Source organism: Phlebotomus argentipes, unplaced genomic scaffold (assembly GCF_947086385.1).
Source record: "Phlebotomus argentipes unplaced genomic scaffold, Phlebotomus argentipes genome assembly contig_5, whole genome shotgun sequence".
NCBI lineage: Eukaryota > Metazoa > Arthropoda > Insecta > Diptera > Psychodidae > Phlebotomus > Phlebotomus argentipes.
The window spans coordinates 6,255,489-6,271,220 of NW_026776165.1; the positions used below are offsets into that span (position 1 = coordinate 6,255,489).

General features: G+C 49.4%; 5 protein-coding genes across 6 annotated transcripts; 1 reads left to right on the forward strand and 4 right to left on the reverse strand.

Annotated features, from left to right (window-relative positions):
* Positions 1–90: 90 nt before the first annotated feature.
* Positions 91–3,733, reverse strand: LOC132256287 (protein disulfide-isomerase). The gene is made up of 4 exons (XM_059752620.1): positions 3,617–3,733; positions 3,212–3,433; positions 732–2,023; positions 91–654 (listed from the first exon to the last, which is right to left on the reverse strand). Exons 2-4 carry the CDS (start codon positions 3,363–3,365, stop codon positions 610–612), a joined length of 1,491 nt encoding a protein of 496 aa, XP_059608603.1. The 5' UTR covers positions 3,366–3,433; positions 3,617–3,733; the 3' UTR covers positions 91–609.
* Positions 3,734–3,786: 53 nt separating this feature from the next.
* On the forward strand, positions 3,787–5,702 carry LOC132256286 (tRNA (uracil-5-)-methyltransferase homolog A). The gene is made up of 2 exons (XM_059752619.1): positions 3,787–4,017; positions 4,099–5,702. Exons 1-2 carry the CDS (start codon positions 3,898–3,900, stop codon positions 5,671–5,673), a joined length of 1,695 nt encoding a protein of 564 aa, XP_059608602.1. The 5' UTR covers positions 3,787–3,897; the 3' UTR covers positions 5,674–5,702.
* LOC132256289 (large ribosomal subunit protein eL27) lies at positions 5,694–6,596 on the reverse strand. Its single transcript, XM_059752621.1, has 3 exons — positions 6,485–6,596; positions 6,018–6,243; positions 5,694–5,950 (listed from the first exon to the last, which is right to left on the reverse strand). Exons 2-3 carry the CDS (start codon positions 6,234–6,236, stop codon positions 5,765–5,767), a joined length of 405 nt encoding a protein of 134 aa, XP_059608604.1. The 5' UTR covers positions 6,237–6,243; positions 6,485–6,596; the 3' UTR covers positions 5,694–5,764.
* A 55-nt stretch (positions 6,597–6,651) lies between these two features.
* Positions 6,652–11,068, reverse strand: LOC132256285 (probable histone-lysine N-methyltransferase CG1716). Of its 2 annotated transcripts, none has more exons than XM_059752618.1 (6): positions 10,818–11,068; positions 8,623–10,756; positions 7,678–8,559; positions 7,491–7,615; positions 6,896–7,423; positions 6,652–6,823 (listed from the first exon to the last, which is right to left on the reverse strand). In XM_059752618.1, exons 1-6 carry the CDS (start codon positions 10,905–10,907, stop codon positions 6,656–6,658), a joined length of 3,927 nt encoding a protein of 1,308 aa, XP_059608601.1. In that variant the 5' UTR covers positions 10,908–11,068; the 3' UTR covers positions 6,652–6,655. The 2 variants fall into 2 exon arrangements, with proteins under 2 accessions (XP_059608601.1, XP_059608600.1); XM_059752617.1 differs by having other exon boundaries at positions 8,623–10,759.
* A 152-nt stretch (positions 11,069–11,220) lies between these two features.
* On the reverse strand, positions 11,221–13,181 carry LOC132265740 (mitoguardin). Its single transcript, XM_059766508.1, has 3 exons — positions 12,824–13,181; positions 12,303–12,764; positions 11,221–12,241 (listed from the first exon to the last, which is right to left on the reverse strand). The coding sequence occupies exons 1-3, from the start codon at positions 12,866–12,868 to the stop codon at positions 11,264–11,266; spliced, it is 1,485 nt and encodes a 494-aa protein (XP_059622491.1). The 5' UTR covers positions 12,869–13,181; the 3' UTR covers positions 11,221–11,263.
* Positions 13,182–15,732: the final 2,551 nt, after the last annotated feature.

Consider the following 15,732-nt stretch of genomic DNA (forward strand, 5'->3'; position numbering starts at 1 on the left):
AGCACTTAAATTTTGTAAAAAATTTTATTTTTAAAATACTTCACATTGGAGGCAGAAGTACATAAATAGCATGGTTGAAAACTATTGTAATCACTCTCTTTCCCAATCATTTTATTCAATTTCTCAGTAGAAATGCGCTCTGCTACAGACCCTTTTTTTCTCTTGTGCCATTTTAATACCTCTCTTAAAGATGAAATAAGTTAAGAGATAGAATATCAATCAAGTATATAGTCGCTCTGTAGGGAATGTTAGTAAACACTGCAGTGTGAGGCATTCACGGTCTTCCGTGGATTTCCTCGATGAAAAATTCTCTTAACAGTCTCGATTATTCCATTTACACAAATTTCTATATAATATATACTTTTGCTCTCATCTCGAAATATTAGTCACTAAACTCTAGCTTTCTTCTTGGTACTCTTTTACAAAAAAAAAAGACTTACAACAAAATGAGAAGGGGAATTATAGGTTAAAAAAAATAGAAGAAGTGAAACGAGGAGAGTTTGTGAGAAGGGAAAGAGGTTCCGAGAGGGACTCTTTCACACCGTTAATCTACGCTTTTGCCGCATTCACACACTTTATATCATCCCTCTCTCAATCGCTTCCGGAAGTCTACAATTCGTCCTTTGCGTGCTCATCCGCCTTCGCGTCCTCTTCCTGGAATGGGCAAAGAAAAAAAGAAAGAATGATCCAGCATGGAATACAAGTGATTCAAGCGCGAGCAATTCTTTTACCTCTTCCTCAGATGTGGCTGGAGTGCTTCCGCCAGACTCCACAAATTTCGCGAGGGCTTCCAGAGTCCTCTCGCCATTGTAGTCCACAACGGCATTGTCGCCCTTCTTGTAGAACTTGAGCGTGGGGAAAGAAGAGATCTTGGTGTGCTCCAGTTCGTTAGCCGTGGCGTCCATCTTGGCGATCACCACCTTATCGTTATCCTTGAACTTCTCGCCCAGCTGATCGAAGATCGGTGCCAGTTGCTTGCAGTGTCCACACCAGGGCGCATAGAACTCCACCAGGACGTCCTTCTCCTTATCCAGCGCCACCTCGTCGAAGTTCGTGGACACCAGCACCTTCACGGGCTCCTTGTCCCAATCGTCAGGCAGATCTTGGCTCAACAGATGCTGCTTGAGTTTGCCATCGAGGAAGTCCTGCACGAACTGCTTCACATACTCCGGCGACAGATCCTTCTTCTCAGGCTTGTACTTGGCCATGTCCTCCTCCAGATGAATCAGCCTCACGGCCGGCACCTCCTCCTTCTTCATGCCGAAGAACTCCAGGATCCTCTGGTGGTCCTCCTCGTCAGAATTGATGGAGACAAACAGCACGTGCTCGCGGAAATTCTTGGCCACCGCCTTGGCAGGCTCGGCATACTTCTCGAAGTCACCCTTCTCCTTGGACAGGAAGAACAGCAGGTGATTCTTGATCTCGCCACCAAAGATGCGCTGAGCTGAGTCATGATTGAAGTCCACCACGAGTGGCATGGATTCGCTGAGCACGAACTTCTTCAGCTTCTCCTCCTCAACGTCACCCTCGAAGAACACCTTGCCCTCGTCGAACTTCTTGAACAGCACCACAGATCCGCACTTGGCCTCGTACTTCTTGTACACATCCTCGTTGCTCGTCACACCGAACGGATACTCATCCACGGCATTGGCCACAGCCAGGAAGGCCTTGGCGGCGTCAGACTCGCGATCCTTGAAGAAGCCCACCACCACCACTTGGTTGTCCTCCAGGAACTTCTCGGCCGCCTCCACAGTCTCCAGCTCCAGCGCCGGCGGCCCGGTCTTCTTGCTCAGCCACGTGACGATATCATCAGCCTGGCGGCCGCCGGTGTAGTCGATCACGCTGCCCTTGCGGAAGAACTTCAGCGTAGGATAACCGCGCACTCCGTGCTCTTCGGCCAGCTCGCTCTCCTCCGTGGCGTCCACCTTGGCCAGCTTGATGTCCGATTCGCGCTCGGCCAGCGTCTTGGCGGCCTTGGCGTACTCAGGCGCCAGGGCTTTGCAGTGTCCGCACCACGGAGCATCTGTAAGAAGAGACAAAGGAAGCTGCTTAGCAGGCATTGAGACACAAAAAGATTTAGCAATCTTTAGCAATCTCGCATTTATTTTGCAACTTCTCCACATAAATCTAATTATGAAGGTTTTTTCTTCTCAATTTTCTTCTCTATTTTATTTCTAGTGTATTAAATTTGCACATAATGTAAGAGTTTTTAAGGGGTTCTTAAGATTTGTCCAAGAACCAAATCGATTGATTTTCTCCCCACAAAATGTTAATAAACTGTTTATAGTGTGATAAATTAATTCTAATCTTTCTAATGTTGTTCTGCAGCTTTTGACCTGAAGCTAATGACCTCTCGAAGGACACTTTTAGCAAACAATTTCAAAGTCACAATCTATCATCACGTCTTGCATAGGCCAAAATCGCCTCGTCATGCCCTATATTTGACCACACACAACATTGCAATAAATTTGCGGGGCTGTTTTTCGTGCACTTGTCAGCCCTCAATTCCCCTCGGGCCGCGGCAATTAGGTTGTGCCTTATCTGGGGAACAACACACGGGCTCAGAAATTCATTGATAAGACCGGGGAAGTGCTCAAAAATGTCGTGAAATAGCGCTCAATGATAAAGCAAACATGACCAATTCAAGCTCTCCCGGCACCTGCTCGTCCCTGGGAACGTGATTTCTCCACCCGGGCAATGCCAGGAGGGCGGCCGAAACGAGAAAAGCAGGATTCCAAGCGAGAATAGAGTGATAAATGGCGGAATGGATAGAATATGGAAATGAGGAGGGGAATAGAGAGAGAGCCGGCTGAGATGATACGGGATGATACTGAGAGATGTCGCCATCGCAGAATCTCCGTCTCGCTCTCGCACGCGCTCTCATGTTGGACGTGACACGTCACCTTTCTTCCAACTCCTCAAACAATATGGAAGCGGGATTTGAGGGGCACCACTCCGGGTGGTTTTCCGTGGGAAGTAGACAAAATGGGGGTGTCGCGGGCATGCAGAACGATTGATTGGGGTGTAGAGGGGCCCCTTGGGGTGGCGCCTCCCTGCCAGACAGTGGAAAAAACCCGAGAATTGAGAGGGTGAATGACCCTGGGTTGATTTCTCGCAGAAAATCCCACTGCATCTCATGGCAAAAGAGCCCCTCCAGACCTTCTTCGTGGGGCTTTGTCTTCTGCATGCGCTTCTTTGTGATGTTACTTACAGAATTCCACGAGGACAAATTCATTCTTCTCTGTGACTTCCTTAAAGTTGTCTTTGGTGAGCACCAGCACGCCGTCCTCCACCTTCACCTCCGCCTCGCAGTGGATCCTGGCCAGGAGGGTCACGAGGACGCTCAAAAGAGCAAAAAGCTTCATGTTGCACTAATGTAGAGTGTACGTATAATATTCACACCCGGGGACTGCCGGCCGGTCTGATGGCTTCGCTGTGAAGAGCACAAGTGAATGGAGATTGTCACTCGATGGTGAAATGCTCACGGACTGAAGGAAGTGCCGTGGGAGACGTGGGACTTGAACGTGGCACAAGCAACAGATAAACCCCACTTCACCCGACCCGGCGACTTCCTGCCAAGGCCTCCCTGCGTGCCAATTGCGATCCATTGTCTCACCTGTGAGTATTTCGGTGATGGCTGCGAGACTTCCGTCGTGCTCAATGGGGTGGAAATGGCGATAATCCGGTGAGGAAATGGGAAAAGTCGACACAGGGATTCAACTGTACTCTCGTGGGGAGCTCTGATTGGTCGACTGCAGCGCCAATACGACGCTTCCCCGACAGCCGCCGCTTTTGGGTGCACTGGCGCTGCCGTCACTGAGGTGAACGTCAACCGGCGTGGAAAAACAACAAAATACACACACGTGAGGGCGGAAAACGAGGAAATTATCGCAAATTATGGAGATAGAAGAACCTGCGAAGGCGGAAAGTGATGAATTTGCATACATTAACCAAGGTTTCACGTCTGAAATCTTCAAGATTGAAGTGAAGAATCTGCCGAAGCATTATGGAATGGGGGTGAGAAAATCATGAAAATCTATAGAAAAAAAGAAAACAGATAATCTGGAGTGTATTTTCCCCAAATAATCTCATCTTCAGGAATTGCGCAAGCTCCTGCACAAGCTAAAGCTGGACTTTGCCAAAATCAAGCTCATCAAGAGGAACAATCCGTGGATCTACATTTGCTTCCGCTCCAGCGAAGCCAGAGATCAGGGCATCAAAGCACTGAATGGGATGTCGTGGAAGGGGAAGGAACTTGTGGCTTTCGAAGCCAAGCCCGCTCCTGATCCACTGGTGAGGAAGAGGAATGCCGATGGAGAGCTGGGCAGTGGTGGCAAAAAGGCCAAAACCATTGCTGAGTGCACAACAGCGCTGGCGCACTTGTCCTATGAAGATCAGCTGAAGCAGAAGCAGTCTGAGGTGGAGAATCTGCTGAAGAAGTTCTCAGGGCAGCACTGGATGGCGTGCAGCAGCCAAAGGCAGGAAATTGAGGAGGTGAGGAAACACTTTGGCGGACTTCCGTGCGAATTGGAGCAGATAAGGGCGTCTCCGCTGGTGTGTGGCTACAGGAATAAGTGTGAATTCTCCGTGGGACGCGATGCCAACGGTGAGGACGTCGTGGGCTTCCGGCTGGGCAGCTATGCAACGGGCTTCGTGGAGGTGTGTCCGGTGGATGAGCTGAAGCACATCCCGGACAGGGTGAAGATGGCTGTGAGGATGTTTCAGCAGTTTGTGCGCTCATCCAAGCACGATGTCTTCAATCCTGAACACCAGACGGGAGTGTTTCGGCAATTTGTCACGCGATTGTCCTTCACAAGCAATGAAATCATGCTTATTGTTGGTGTGAATGGGAAAGTTCTCGCCGAAGAGGAAGCGCACGAGCTGCAGAAGGACGTGAAAGTGTTCTTCGCGGAAGGACCAGGAAAGATGCTGAATGTGAGCTCACTCTTCTACCAAGACATGCGGAAAAAGGACAAGGAGAACAAGAAGGACCTCATGTTGGCCCTCCATGGGCAGAATCACATCACAGATGAGATTCATGGGCTCAAGTTCCGCATCAGCCCCGAATCCTTCTTCCAGATCAACACACCGGCGGCCGAAGTGCTGTACAGCAGCATCATTGAACTGGGCGCCGTGGGGAAGGAGACAACTGTCCTGGACATCTGCTGTGGCGCTGGGACAATCGGTCTGTGCTTCGCCAAGCACTGCAAAGCCATTCTGGGCGTGGAGATCATCGAGGAAGCCGTGAAGGATGCCAAATTCAACGCTGAATCCAATGGAATTGACAACTGTGACTTCTTCACTGGCAATTCAGATGATTTCATCTTCAGCCTCATGAATCGCGTGACTTCAGGTGATGTCCTGGCCGTTGTGGATCCACCACGAGCTGGATTGCATGCAAAATCAATTCTGCAACTGAGAAATGCCCGAAATCTCAACAGACTCGTGTATGTTTCCTGCGCTCCGAAGTTCGTGACCAAGAATTGGTTGGATTTGATGCGTCCGTGCTCGAAGACAATGAAAGGGGCGCCATTCAAGCTGAAGAAAGCCCTGCCAGTCGATATGTTTCCCCACACGCCGCACATGGAGTTGATTCTCCTCTTCGAGAGGGACAAAGATAAAGCGGATGATGTGCAAGTTCAGGAAGATGAAGAATGTGTAGAAAAGGAATAAAGTCTTGTGGTGAGGCGCAATTTTCAGTCTATAATAAGCCCACTTTTATTATAAACCAATTCCTCACAAATCGTCAGTTCCCGGAACATACCTAGAATCTGAGCTTCTGGAAGAACCACTTGTTCTTTCCTGCCTTGTATCTTTCTTCGAACTTGACGCGCGTCTGGAAGCGGTGAGTTTTCCTCTTCACTGGATCCTTAAGATCTCTCACGCTCACCTTTTCGAACGGGATGTCGACGCTGTAACGTGTGGGCATCAAATGGTTGTAGTTCAGGAGCTGGAAAAAAGAGAAAACCCTCAATCAGTATTCACCCAGCAGTGATGGAAAAGATGTGAAAACCCACCTTGAGGAAAGGCTTGATCTTGGACTTCTTCTTTAGCTTCGCCTTGCCCATGCTGCCGGTCACTTTACGAGGGTATCGATCGATTCCTGCCACGAGAGCGTGGCCAAACTGCTTGTCTGACGTGCCATCATCAAAGGTCCGCACAATGATGGCTTTCCTGCCGGCGTACCGTCCACTGAGGACCAGCACCACCTTCCCAGATTTCATAATCTTCCTCATTTTGGTCCTGGAAGAGCAGGAAAAATTAGCTCCCTTAAAAAGTGAGGTTAGGTGCCCATAACAATGGCCACGCCGAATAGTCTCACTTTTACATCGGGTTTTCCTCAATTTCCACAGAAATTCACGCTAGATTTTAACACAAATCTATAAAACATCAATTAAATAGCGTGTTTAACCACTCTTCTTTGCGGAAATCGAGGAAAAACCCACGAAAAAGTGATGAAAATACAGCCACACGGCAGACTTACTTTCTGCGTTTGACACCCGGAAAGAGAAAAAGAGCGAGACAGCACTACAATCCTTGGTACCTCATCTCAGCCGCCAGAGGCAGCACCGCGCGTGGAGTACTAAAAATTCAAATATATCCGTTTACTTAAAATCCTTTACATTCACGCACTAAACTTAACGCTATGCAGAGCCTAATCCTTGTATTCCGGTTCATTCTCAGGCTTCACGTAAATCTCACCGAACTTCGCCATGTACTTGCGAATAAATTCGCGGGATTTCTGCTTCACTGACTCCGTGACCGTGAGTTCAGTCACATTGTTGCAGTGCTTCAGCTCTTTTAACATCACAAAGTGGCTCAACTGCAAGGATAAGGAAAAAATCGTGATTAAGACACTCCAGTGGAGGGCGTCAGGGATCACCCGAGGACTCACCTTTCTCGCCAAGTGCTTGAAATCGTCATTATTTGTTATCCTACCGACAGTGCATGTGTCTTTTCTGTATGGATTCAGATGTTGCACAATACAGCTCGCGATATTCAGCTTAAATTGATCCTTAATCTTCTTTGCCAACACATTGGCATCCTGAGGATCCACTACAGGATTGTCTGTCTTCAGCTTCTTCACACTCTTCAACTTGTGCCTCAAGTGTCTTTTCTTGCGCTGCATCTTCTGCTTCCCTCTTTCGCCGCGCATCAACGGCTCGTCAAGTTCATCCACTCGACTGTTGCCCAAGACAATCTTCTCAATCAGCAGATCTGACGTGGAATCGCACACAGCACTCGAATCTTCAGTCTTCTTCGCCTCCTCGGACTCCTTGTCCTCCTCCTCAGACACTCCATCGGCGCCTGGAGTCAATTTTCGCTTCCGCAGCGCCTCTTTTCGGCGCCTCAACTTCTCTTTGGTCTCCCGATAGCGCTTCATCTCCATCTGGCTGTACAGCTTGTCCTCCTCACGACGAGGCTGCGAAAAGTAAGCACGAAAGATCATACCAGGAAATCCCATACAGACGATCTTGTGTCACACTTACACTAATTTCCCGATACTCTGCCAATCTTGTTCGACACCGTATTCTTGCAGCTTCTCCTGGTCTCTCCTCTCCATCGGGCTTCTCCATCTCCTCCTCACTGTCCGGATCGCAGAGATTCAGTTTAGCTGAAAACGAATGAACAACTCAAATTCAAATGAAATCTTTCAGCACGTCTTGAACCACTCACCAATGACCGATGCAGCGATCCCCATCTTCTGCAGACTCTTTATCCTGGCAATCCTCTTTTCCAGCGCCTCCTCTTCGCTGTCACACGTGTCCGTGGTGCTACTGTCCCCGCCCTCATCCGCGCCCTCAATCATCTCCGATCCACTGCCCGCCCTGGCGGCCTCTTGCTCGCCCAGTGGCAGAATCCTGATAGGCGTCTCCCATTGGCATATCCTGATCTTCCTGTGATAGTAGTAGATCTGCCCCTTCGTGTCCAGCGCGTACTCCCAACCCTCAGGCAAGTCCAGCTGTGGCAGATCATAATCCTCAATGTTGATCGACGTCGGCCGCTGAGGCGCCGGAATGTGAGCATAACTCTTGGGCGTCTCCACCTCAGTCAAGTCATAGGCGAACCACTGTCCCGTCTCCGGATCCACCCACGACGGGATGTCCTCTGACGGCGTGGCGTACGGATCCAGACCGAAATACGAGCACCGGAACTCATGATGCGCCCACTCGTCCATCCGCCGGCGCACCGCCATCTGCTCAGCCGCTTGCATGGCGAACAATCGCCGGCGCTGCGCTTTGCTCATCCACTGATCTTCGACACGGTCGCGCTTCACCTCCGTCGGAATCTTCCTCGGCTCCTCCTTGGCATTCTTGTACCTGGCATTGCTGCGATTCTCCTCCCCGCGCGCCTCATCATCCATATGCAATCCCAGCGCCATGTACTTGAGATCAGCCTCGCGCTCGTGCTCCTTCATCTGCTCAATGCGCTCCTTCTTCGGAATCCTGAACACTTCGGGCAGACTCAGCCACTTCTCCAACAGTGACTTTCCCAGATCCTTAATGCTGACATTCAGCGCTTCTGTATCTTCGACAGGAACAGGAGGCAAAGCTGGAGCTGAAAGAAAAGGTGAATATGAGGAATAACATAAATTTATCTGGTGTCGAAGTAAAAACTCACTGGTTTCCTGGACTGTCTCCGCTGGCTGTTGCTTCTCCTGAGCCACTCCCTCCTGATTTGACGCCTGGACCGTTTCCTGAGACACTTCATGAAGAGGTGGTTCTTGTGGCTGTTCTTGGGGCGTCTCTTGAGGCGTCTGAGCAGCACTGGATTCACTCGGAGGACTTTCTGTACTCTTATCTGACGGAGAATCTGTCGGCGGTGTGGCATCAGCCAATCCCATCCACTTTTCCACACTTCCCAACACTCCAGTCTCCTTGAGGACTGTCTTATTGGAGATGGGCAGTGTCTTTAGCGTTTCCAGCAGCTCCAAACGGAACGAGACACTCTCAGCGGCCGCTCCGTCCGCCATCCAGCCGCTTAGGAGTCTCAAGCCGTGGTAGTCCAGGAAGAGGCGACGACAAGGGAACTCTCCGTACCGCAGGAGATTCAGAAGACGCCTCCTTGCCTCCAGGACCTTTGCTCTCACCATCAATCGACTCAGTTTCAATGTGTGTGCCTGATTCTTCAATCCAGTCACCGTCAGCAAGTCAATCTCATCGTCCAGATCGGGATCATCGAGAATCTCAGGGCGCTTCTTCTTGCCCGCTCTTCGACGACGCACTGGCGTCTTCCTGACAGCCGGTGTTCTCGGTTTGGGCTCCTTCCGGCGTGGTTTCGTCGGGACTTTTGCTTCCTGTGGCATCTTTTCCGCCTCATCTGCCTCTCCGGCACTTCCCTCAGCCTCACTTCCCTCATCATCGGCATCCTCTTCATCCTCTTCCTCATCTGTGGAATCGGGCTCCTCTCCAATCCACCCACGACAGTTATCCGCCTCACAGAAGCACTTCTGCGCCTCCTTGCCATACCTCTGATACTGATAATCGAACGTGATCTCCTCTCCAGGCGCAATGCTCCGCGTGGCAAAGAAGCCAATCCTCAACTCTCCGTTCACTGTCCACTTCTGCGTCTCGGCATTGGGATCACACGAGTGATTGATGAATCTGGAGATATTTCCCTTCACCGTGGCATCGATCACGGCGTCACTTCGCAGAGCCATGAAGTAGTAATGGATGTTCTTGTCCTTGGAATAATTGGCCGCGCGCACTTCAAACTGCTTCGAGTTCAGCACTTCACCCACATACTCCATCACAAAGTCCCCAGCTAGGATTGTGTCCGTGGCCATGATGCCCAGGCCTTTCTTCTCTGTGTTGAACACACGACAGGGCGAATATTGGTACTTCTGGAAGCGCCTGTTTGTGCATCGATCGCCCACAACACACTTGGAGCCACACTCGATCATCAGCAGGCGATTCAGGCAATCCTCACCGCATCCCAGCTCACCTCTGTCCATGTCCTCGGGCGTGAGGAAGCAATCGCACAGCATCTTCTTCGCATCCTTGCTCACATTCCTCTCGCACTGATAAATATTGTCACGAATGGGCAGGAATTGCTTCAGTTTCTGCTCAAGTTCCTCCTTCCTGGCCTTCTCGAGTTCCTCCTTCTTCTCCTGTGCCTCTTCGGGCCCCTTTTCCGCCTTCACCTCCACCTCTGGCAGTGCTTCGGACAGCTTCTGCTCGATCTCCGCCGAATGCCGCCACCTGGACTTCACCTTCATGGGCTTTGCCTCCTCTGGCGTCGCCTTGGGCAGGAATTTCTCCTTGTCCCGCACCAATCCGTGACCATGAGAGCGTTGCTTTGTCTTGGAGATGCTCTTAATTCGCGTGGATCGTCGAATATTGGGCGTGGATTCTTTACTGTGATTCTCCGGAGTGGTTGATGTGGCTTCCGGAAGGGAACTACTCACGTCTGTCTCCATTTCCTCCACTGCTTCCGCCTTCTTTTCCTCCGCTGCTTCCACCTTCACTTCCTCAACAGGCTCCAATTTGATCTTCTGCACCTTCTCGTGAAGCTCCTCCGCACCAAACTTTTCAAATTTGAACACCGGAATTTCTTCCTCAAAGTCAAATTCACTCGAGGACATTTTCTGAGACATCTGCTGTTCCAGATCATACACAGAATCATCCTTTATATCGTATTCCCCATTCCCCAATCCGTCATTTGACGTTGAATCGTCCAGCATCATTATCTCCACTGTGTCCGACAGATCCGGAACTTCGAGTTCCGCCGAGTGCTCCTTCACATCCTCCTCCACCTGCTGAAGAATCACAACAATTATTAAATTCCACACAATTTGAACACATTTAAGAACTCACCTCAGGCTCTGGGGCGCTCTTGGCGGCTTCCGGAACTTTTGCCGCACGCCCGGAAGCCTTTCCTCCGCGACCTTTCCTCTTCTTTGGCATTGCAAATGTTTTCTATTTGTCTTCGCGTATCAATCACTTCTCTCCCAGATGACAGATCATTTATCTATGGTGAAATATCAGGAAAAATGCCGGAAAGGTGCGGAAAAACCTGGATTGAGTGGATTGTTTTGTCGTGCGGGGAGTTTTTCCGAGAATGTCACACTTCGCAAAATCCTCGACTGTCTTCGGTTTCACGACGGTGTTTCTCAGAATTTCCGCTAGAGCAACATTCCCGCCACCACATCGCATAACCTCACTCCTCCAGGAAGCCAGGAAAGTCAGGAAAATCGAGGCGAAGGAAAAAAAAATCTAATCCCATTCGCTAACTTGTTATTTATTGTTAAAAACTGCGTCGACTAATTACTGAACTTCACTCCAATATTGTCCACCCGCTGCCGCATGTGTTTCAGGATGTCCTCTGAGAGCTCTTCCACGCTCGTGAAGCGACACTTCTGGAAGCTGAAGATGTCCTTCAGGAAGCCAATGGTCTCATCCCTGAAGTAGTGGCACACTTCGCGCAGATTGTCGTCCGGTCCGAAGAATCCCCACGCCATGAGCGGTGAAATTTGCTCGGAGATCTGATAGAAGTGGGCCATAAAGCCATTCGGATACTTGAGCAGGCGCCTCTTGGCCTTCAGCACTGACCACACCGCCGTGGTCAGGGCGGTCTCCTTGAAGCCATTCGAGAGGAAGCGGTTCTGACACACGGCTATCACGCTCGCGGGTGGGGAATCCAAGTCCTTAAACGAGTCCAGGATGATAAAGTCCAGGACGACATCGAAAAAAGTCATCGCCTTGACATTCCTCGTCTCGAGTTCTCGCTCAATAGCCGGCCAATTGGTGTCGTCCTGCAGGAAGGTCATCATCTCCTCGTAACCCACGAGAAAGTCCTTGGGATCCTTGTCTCCGAGGCACATGAGATCCGTGAGGATCTGCCTGCCGGTGTCCGCCACCCATCGGCTGGTGCTGTCATCGCGGAAGAGCAGCTGAAAGGCCAGCCTGAGGCAGTGCAGCTTCCCCAGGTACTCGAGATCCGTCGAACAAGTCACCAACTCCGTTCGCATTGTGCGATAAGGCACAGGATGCTCCTCCATGTGACGCAAGGCGCTCTGGTAAAACGGATACTTATCCGCTGAGGCGGCAAACACCTCCGTGAACTCCTCGAACTCCCTCAAATCCGCCACCTGGTCGAGAGCCGATGCGAAACTCTCCGCCGAATCGAGATTTGGATCACTGCCACTCCTCTTGCCGCGAGTCACGTCCTCTTCCACCACACAACTCTCCTCCCGGAAGAGCACCGACCTCTGGTCGAGGAAGAGGAGCTCGCTCTGGTCCTACAGGGAGGCAGAGAAACATTTACCACAAGATTATCACTGGGAATCCTTGTAATCCCACCTGCAAACTATACGCCACGTCCAGGAGGTTCTGAATCTCCAGACAGAACTCAGACTCCTCGGAGGAGCCCACAACCAGAACCCCTGACGCCGTGCAGTGAGCGGCCAGTGCGTCTTCCCAGTGCGTTATTACGTTTTCCAGCGCTTCCATACCGAGCACTCCGAGTTGCTGAGAAGTCAGTGGCGTGGAAGCACTCAAGACTCCCGCTCCCAGGGATCCAGAGGCCAGGGACAGACGGTCAGAGAGTGCTAAGATGCTGCCTCCAGGACTGACACTCCTCGCGCTGGCCTTCGAGCCCGCCACTGAAATTGCATCATTGGGACTTCTCAGGCTATTCCTTGTCCTCCTGCCGCCGGGCAGCTTCCTGGTCCTCCTGGGCGGACGCACTGTGCGACGGCGTCTCAAGTACCTCGCCAAGATACCCAGCAGAGCAATCCCGGCTGTTACAGACACAATCACCACCTGAAAAGTCAGTGAAAGTTAGCCTTTGACATCCGGAAACTGCTTTCTCCAACGTTTACCCTCTGGGTGGTTATTCTGAAGGGTATCAACTGATAATCTGGCATTTTGTCACTCCTTTTTGTCTTATTTTCTCCAGCTTATTGCGCAATTGGTGTCTCCCCTATGTCCACCCCGAAGAAAATCGGAGGCACTTTCACTGACCCCTCATGATTAAGGTTATGTCAAAACACTTCCCATAATTCACAGAAAATCCACACTATTTCAATCTCGAACAAAGCTACAAAACATCTAGGGTCTATTGTGCTGTTTTACTAACGTCTAAGTCTAAAATAAGGGTGGAAAATCCGCAATCTGTAGTTCCCCATTGACTGGCGTCCCTCGACTGAAACAAGTGTGTCAAGAGACGAATCCCCAGGGTGTCAGGTGACATGTCCTCAATGAATCCTAAGCTACGAGGGACAAGATGGGAAAGACTCAATGACATTAACATTGGAAGTGCCTTAGGTGGTCTAGGTAAATCCAGGGATATATTCCTCACAGCCCGTGGGATTGTTTGATTGTTTAGAGATTAGCAACTATAGTATATCCAGCCATGTTCAATAAATTCGTCATAAGATTTTTCACGATTTTTTCCGTAGGAACCCATCATCCCATTTTTCATGCCTTTTCCGGGCTTTTTTTTCACTATGTTTCATGTATGTTTCCCTATTTGACAGTCGGATAGTTCAGTCCAATGATATATCGATATATCGCGATGGCGTGGCGGGAAATCGCGAGATGCAGAGCGCGAAATACGCAAACAGTCCAGAAACTTGATTATTTTAAGAATTACTGAATTCTATAATGCGCTTATGGTTTATCTACACGAATTGATGGATTTTTATTTATTACATATGAAACAAAAGTTGATATCTCGAAGATTTACACTAGGCATTAATTCTGACCGCCGATAGACAATCCTATGACATTCTGTCTGATTATTGAAGGAAAGTTTTTCATACTTTATTTCATTACAAGTGTTGAGCATTTTGTAAAATTTTGATAATGTTGATAGAGACAATCATCGGACTGTCCTGCATTATTCTCATGAATTTCATACGACAAGAGTGAAATTGTGCATGGACTTTGTAGCATATTTTCACAACTCATGTCCCTTCGTTGATTTTGTGATTAATTTAGCATAAAAATTGCCGCTCATTTTATCAGAATTGTCTTTTCGACTGTATTGTCGTCAAAGCCAAATGCCGTGTGAACTCGAAAAGGTCAAAAGACGTCAGCGTGAAGCTGAAGCGCTCAGCATTCGTGTTAATTGATATGCAGTGCAGCCACTCGAGATAGCGGTATCAGTGCGCTTCCCTAAATACAGCCGCACAACTTCCAGGGAATCTTTATCACCCAGCCTTATCTAACCCTCCTTGTGATAAATTCCAACCGATTTTTGCCCCCAGAGCGAGAGCCTCCCATTTGGATGGGCGAGCAAAAAGTTTTTCGAAGCTACGATAAATTCCAGAAATTCCATCAGAAGAATGGAGACAAGTGATGAAGAAGAGTTGAGAGTTTTAATATAAATAATTTTTATTCTTCTTAGAATCTCACCTTTCTCTCTCTGCTGCGCTGTTTCTGGGCGATGGGTGAGCGAGGGATAAATAGATGCACACACAGACACACCGTGAAAATTGCCCGTACCCTCTGGCCATTCTCTGCCTCTCTGCGTTCTTCTTCTTGGGCTGTTGTGTGTCCTCCTGGCGCAGGTTGTCTCGCTCGCGCGCGCGTCGTGGTGACCGCTGAGCGAGCGAGATCGCCGGCCAAGAGACTCACACACTGGCGGCAAAGGTATTTTAATTTTTAATTTTATTTATGTTCTTTTCATACGTTGATAACTTGTTGATTCCGCATCGAGTGCGCGCGAAGAGAGCGCCCATGTACAAACACAGAGGCACGGCCCAAGAGGACAAACACGCTCTCGCGAGAAGGTGTTTGGGATGGAAAAAGAAGAGAACGAGTCTCGATTGAAGAAGTCGATCGTCGGAGACTCGGTCGAGTTAGTCATGGACCATTGGAAGCTGCTATCGAACGGTTTTGCCTCCTGAGCTGCCCTAAAACGAAAATTGCACCTTATATTTGCGCGCGCGCCATTTCGTATGCACCAGAGTGTGAAGAGAAAAACAGTGGGAAAACTCCAGAGAAAAAGCAAAAACTCCCCCTGGTGACGCCAGTGTGAAGAGCCCAAGTTGTGCCAGTGCCAGTGATCAGGGAGGAATTCTTGCAGTGCTTCTGTCTGTGCTTTGTGACGAAGAGGAGCACCTGAAACACTTGTGGATACGCGCGTGAGTCCCGCAAGAGGTAAGATCACAAGACACAAAGGACACCCTCGCGAAGGGCAGCAGGCGAGTGTGTGGCAAGTGCTGAGAAAAGGGCGCAGAGGGACAGAGAGTGCAAAGAGAGAGTCAGAGAGTATTTAGGTTATATAATGTACGCTGTGTGACTCCCAAAAGGCTCTTGCAATAGAAAGTCTCAAGACATTTTATCTCAATAATGTTGGTGGCTGTGTTATATAGCCGATTGGAATGTGGTCTTTTTGTGCCTCTGCCAAGTAGTGGTGGCTTTTCTGCGCGGCATTCACTCCCAATTCCTCCAGCACAGCCACGAAGAGTGGCCAAGAGAATCGACAATACGCAAGCTGCACTTGCTGCGACTGTGATTCTCCGGCGAACCTTCGACTCTCTCCACTGTTTAATTACTGGGAATTTCGGGAACAAAACCTGCTGTGTGGCATAGATTGGTTCTCATCTAGATTTTCTAATGATTCATAAGGCTTAAGTTCCTCAAATGCTCGAATTTCAGATTAAAAGAATTGATATTACTATCTAAGTGAGCATATTGAACTGAGCACAAATTTTTTTAGTCGTATTTCTACACAATTGTGGACTTAAATGTTTTAAATCGAAAGACCAAAACTTAATTAGTG